At 45.5% G+C, this 5698-nt stretch overlaps 1 protein-coding gene across 4 annotated transcripts in view; it reads left to right on the top strand.

Moving 5' to 3' along the window:
• The window catches only part of MCC (mutated in colorectal cancers), a 318792-nt gene that overhangs the window by 272705 nt on the left and 40389 nt on the right, over nt 1-5698 (top strand). For all 4 annotated transcript variants that reach the window (XM_010848367.1, XM_010848366.1, XM_010848368.1 and 1 more), the window contains exon 12: nt 2110-2293. In XM_010848367.1, coding sequence (XP_010846669.1) covers nt 2110-2293 — 184 coding nt within the window. The remainder of the gene's footprint in view (nt 1-2109; nt 2294-5698) is intronic.

Below are 5698 nucleotides of genomic sequence, written 5' to 3'. Positions count from 1 at the left end.
AATTTCCAAGGTCTTTTTTTTTTTTTTATTTATCTACTTATTGCCTGTGCTGGGTCTTCGTTGCTGCACTTGGGCTCTCTCTAGTTGTGGAGAACAGGGGTACTGTTCATTGCGGTGAGTCGGCTTCTCTTTGTGGTTTCTCTTCTTGCGGAGCACAATCTCTAGGCGTGCAGGCTTCAGCAGTTGCAGCTCCCGGGGTCCAGAGCGCGGGCTCAGTAGTTGTGGTGCACGGATTTAGTTACCACGTGGCATGTGGGATCTTCCAGACCAGGGATTGAACCTGTGTCTCCTCCATTGGCAGGTGGATTCTTGACCCTTCTGAGCCACAGGGAGCCCAGGCTGTAGCTTTTGCACTGAACAAACACTCGCCTGCTTTTCCTCCTTCCCTCCTTTCCTCAGTTTTGACATGGACAGGAATCTGAAATAAAGGAGTATCCTGGGTATTAATTTCCTGTTTCATATCCAAGTCACCCAGTGAGGAAGCAGGCCTCCATTTGTATGTGTGACCATCCTCCACCTCTCTCTCTGAGTTTTCTTGTTTTTTTGTTGTTGTTTTTTAAATAGTATTACCCTCCCAGCGCAACAGTAGAAACTCTGCCAGCATTTCCATTAGGAAGCTCATTTTTCAGGGTCTTTTAACCAAACCATAAAACTTTATTCTTCCTATTAAGCAGAATCCTAAAATGATCTTGGCTTGCTGTCAAGTTCTTTTTTTTTAAATAAATGTATTAAGGAAAATTATCAAAGGCAAAAAATCAATCATTTTATTTCTACTTTTTCTCAGAGGACTGTCTTAGTCTGTGCTATCCTCGAAAGGCACCTCATATGAAGCTTGTCCCTACTCAGCACAGTGACTTGGATAGGAGCTAAAAGGACTTAAATCTGCATTTTAAATATTTAAAATCAATAATAAAATGCCTTGTATTCACATAATCCTGGTTGGCTCATGGGTCTATTTATAAAATGGAGCAGTCAGTTAATATGCCTCTTCAGAATTCAGAGAGCCGTCAGTTGTGGATGTCTGTAAAGTATCTTATTTAGCAGCTTTTTAAGCTTACTTTTTAGCAGCTCCCTATTAAACCAGACTCTTCCATTCTGCCCAGTTGCAGTGATATGTCATCCTGCCCTAACGTGCCATGGAGCCGCACAGCAAGAATGAGTTGTAACATTCACCCACAGTGTAGTTATGGGGATTTCTCCTTTGTTTCTTCTTGACTGCACAACCATTCATCCTGGATGATTTAGACGGTGGTTTTCAAACTGTGCCTGGGAATCTGGAGGAGTTTCTTTGGGCCCCAGTGTTGGGCTTGGAGAGTGGGAAAGCTGAGTGTATCCCCCTCCCCATACCCCCTGCCCACTTAAGCCAGTTTCATATTTACCATTTTTGTATCTTAGACTTTGGCATTAGATTTCATTTATAAATATTGGAAGATTGAGGGTCTGGGCTGTAGAGGTAACAAACCAATGACTTATTTGGCCTGCAAAGTTTTTGAAAACGCAGCTAGAACATGGCCACCTTGGGCAGGGGATCCCCAACCCGGCTGCGTGCTGGTGGCCACCACCCTGAGTGTTGCTACAGACATTAGCTGGCTGTGAGAGGCATGGAGCTTGCCCCTGGACATGACTGCACTCAGGGAGAGCATCCATGCAGGACATCAGAGCCAATCCCAAGGTTTTCGTTTTAACCATTAGTTCTGTGTCTCATGCCTACATGAAGTTCTAAGCAAAGCTGCAGACGTGTGGAAACATGGCGAGGTTGGGCCTCATTTCTCCTTGGTCTCGCTCCCAAGGAAGCGCTGAGCAGCTGAGGGAGACGGGCCGCACAGGAGTCTTGGGGTTGCATGCCGGGAGCAGCCAGGAGCCTCAGGAGTTAGGAAATCAGAGCAGGTTACCGCTGGACACAGAGCTGGAAGCTCACACGGGCCAGCCCTTCGTCTGTGGGGGAAGAGAAAGCCTTCCTCATCGCAGCTTCTAGGTGAAGGACCGGCCCCAGGACACACGCTCCACCCCTGTCTCCACCAAGCCACCTCCACCCTGAGTGCCTGCCCCATCACCCAGCCTTGTTTATCTAGACCATTGCTGATTAATTAACCCCTTGGTTTCTTGCAGGAGACCAGTCAGGGGATGAAAACATTACTCAGATGCTCAAGCGAGCCCACGACTGCCGGAAGACAGCTGAGAACGCCGCCAAGGCCTTGCTCATGAAGCTGGACGGCAGCTGCGGGGGCGCCTTCGCGGTGGCCGGCTGCAGCGGGCAGCCCTGGGAGAGCCTGTCCTCCAACAGCCATACCAGGTAGTCCGCGCTCCTGCCGCGCCGGGTGGGCGTCCACCGGCTCCACTGGCCAAGCTCAAGGACTGCGAGGCTCAAGGGTGGCAGGCGGCGCCCTCCCGAGAGTCGGGATCTGAGTGGGAGAGCTGGAAAGTGCCTTCTCATGTTGCTGCCCAGAGGGAAGGGGGGGGAACCATGTTGCTTTCTGTCCTGTGCCCTTTCCCACTTTGTTCTGCCCTGCATTTCCTAACAGTCCTTGATTTTCAAGAAGCATCTGGGGTGGTGAAGGCCCATGTGCTGCAAATGGTCCCGAAGCATCCAAGCCCCAGACCGCCTCCTAGTTCCAGGCTGCATTCTCTCCCTTCCTCCTGTGCCTGTGTCCTTCGTAAACCCTTCTTGGGCAACAGGCTTCTCTTCTCCCACCTTTTGCCCTGTAGAGTGAGGCCATATTCATAGCATGTGTTTAGCAGATGCTTAGCATGAACTGGGGTTCAAGTTCAGTATCTGTGAATCTAGAAAACTGAAGCAGGTGCTTGAACAAGATGGGGAGGGAAACAGTGAACACCTTGCTAAGCATAATTTGCTGAAGCAGTTGGATTCCACTGGGTGTGGATGGAGAGTCATAATGAAATGTTTTCCAATGATCTTCTCATGTCTTGTCACCAAAATCCCTAAAAACATGAATGCCTTCCCTTTTTCTTTCTTTTTTTTTAATTGATTTACAATATTGTGTTAGTTTCTGGTATACAGCTAGTGATTCACATATATCAGATCAGATCAGATCAGTCGCTCAGTCGTGTCCGACTCTTTGCGACCCCATGAATCGCAGCACACCAGGCCTCCCTGTCCATCACCAACTCCCGGAGTTCACTGAGACTCACGTCCATCAAGTCAGTGATGCCATCCAGCCATGTGTATATATATATTTCTTCATATTCTTTTCCATTTTAGTTTAATATATAATATTGAATATAGTTTTCTGTGCTATACAGTAGGACCTTATTATTTGTTTATGTGATATATAGTGATTTGTATCTACTAACCCCAAACTCCTAATTTATGTCTCCCACCTCCTTCCCACTTTGGTAGGCATAAGTTTGCTTTCTATGTCTGTGAGTCTATTTCTGTTTCATAAATAAGTTCATTTGTGTCATATTTTAGATTCTGCATAGAAGTGATAGCATATATTTGTCTTTCTCTGTCTTACCTCACTTAGTGTGATAATCCCTAGGTCCATCTATGTTGCTGCAAATAGAATGCCTTCCCTTTATGTTCCAGTTCTGTCTAGAAAGTACTTTGTTAGAGATTCTCATGTAATAACCACATCACAAAAGATAGGAAGAGTAATGACCCCATTTTTACAGGTGAGAGAGACTTGGCTCAGAGATGTGTGAGTGGCCTGCCGACATAAAGTCACATAACTGACAGCTCAGAGGGGTGTTCAGACCCAAGCCCAGGCTGTGGCACCAAGCGTATTCTTTTCACTAGGCCAGGTTGGAGCTTATGACTTAAAAAATGCTGTTTGCTTACAGATCAAGCAACCAAAACCACGTAAGGGTGTATTCAATCTCAAGGGCAAAAGAAGAAATACTGATGTTTTGTTCGGTACCTGAAGGGAACATAATGATCCCAGCTGTCTCTCCTGCTGGCAGGACCCCGGCTATCTGCCCAAGTGCAGACTTACCTGTTCTGGACCTGGTGCCTCAGGAAAGGCGACATTCCCAGTAACACACTTGGCCAGGTGCCCACAGACACAAGGGAGTTATTTCCTTTTGACTCCAGCAACAGTTGTCTTATTCAAGGAAGCAAAGCACAGATGATCATTTATTTTTCTTTTTTTTAATTTAAATTTATTCATCTTAATTGGAGGCTAATTACTTTACAATATTGTATTGGTTTTGTCATACATCAGCATGAATCTGCCACGGGTGTACCCGTGTTCCCCATCCTGACCCCTCCTCCCACCTCCCTCCCCGTACCATCCCTCTGGGTCGTCCCAGTACACCAGCCCCAAGCATTCTGTATCCTGCATCGAACCTGGACTGGCAATTCATTTCTTGTATGATATTATACATGTTTCAGTGCCATTCTCCCAAATCATCCCAGCCTCTCCCTCTCCAACAGAGTCCAAAAGACTGTTCTATACATCTGTGTCTCTTTTGCTGTCTCATATACAGGGTTATTGTTACCATCTTTCTAAATTCCATATATATGCATTAGTGTACTGTATTGGTGTTTTTCTTTCTGGCTTACTTCACTCTGTATAATAGGCTCCAGTTTCATCCACCTCATTAGAACTGATTCAAATGTATTCTTTTTAATGGCTGAGTAATACTCCATTGTGTATATGTACCACAGCTTTCTTATCCATTCATCTGCTGATGGACAAAACCAGATTATTTTGTTTAAGCTCATAAAGCAGATGCTCTTCTTAATGACTTTTCCAGATGTAGATAATCTGTAATTTCCACATTCATTTAGAATAGAAATGCAGTTCTCACGTTGTCAGTAAATTCTGTCCTGTTGAATTAGTGAGCACAAGAGTTGGGTTGACAGGAATAGTGTGCTGTTTCAATAGCTTATAAGGGGTTTCTTACAGGTTTTTAGCTCACGCCTCCCCACCCACAAAATAATTATTACCTGCAAAATATATAAATAAAAATAATACTTTAATCTAAGTCAGATTCAAATGTAGAGCCAGGCAGGAGTGGGAACATTTTCTCTCCAGCCCTTCAGTGGAGACTGTAAGGGTGAATATTGCTTAGAAATATTTTAATGTATAGATGAGCCTTGATTTTGAGACAGTCTTCTTCAGTTCAGTTCAGTCACTCAGTCGTGTCCAACTCTTTGCGACCCCATGAATTGCAGCACGCCAGGCCTCCCTGTCCATCACCAACTCCCGGAGCTCACTCAAACTCACGTCCATCGAGTTGGTGATGCCATCCAGCCATCTCATCCTCTGTCGTCCCCTTCTCCTCCTGCCCCCAATCCCTCCCAGCATCAGAGTCTTTTCCAATGAGTCAACTCTTCGCGTGTATTGGCCAAAGTACTGGAGTTTCGGCTTTAGCATCATTCCTTCCAAAGAACACCCAGGACTGATCTCCTTCAGAATGGACCGGTTGGATCTCCTTGCAGTCCAAGGGACTCTCAAGAGTCTTCTCCAATGCCACAGGTCAAAAGCATCAATTCTTCGGTGCTCAGCTTTCTTCACAGTCCAACTCTCACATCCATACATGACCACTGTAAAAACCACAGCCTTGACTAGACGGATCTTTGTTGGCAAAGTAATGTCTCTGCTTTTCAATATGCTATCTAGGTTGGTCATAACTTTCCAAGGAGTAAGCGTCTTTTAATTTCATAGCTGCAATCACCATCTGCAGTAATTTTGGAGCCCAGAAAAATAAAGTCTGACACTGTTTCCCCATCTAT

Source organism: Bison bison, unplaced genomic scaffold (assembly GCF_000754665.1).
Source record: "Bison bison bison isolate TAMUID 2011002044 unplaced genomic scaffold, Bison_UMD1.0 scf7180017864264, whole genome shotgun sequence".
Taxonomy (NCBI): Eukaryota; Metazoa; Chordata; class Mammalia; order Artiodactyla; family Bovidae; genus Bison; species Bison bison.
This window is presented reverse-complemented; position numbering and strand designations above follow the sequence as displayed.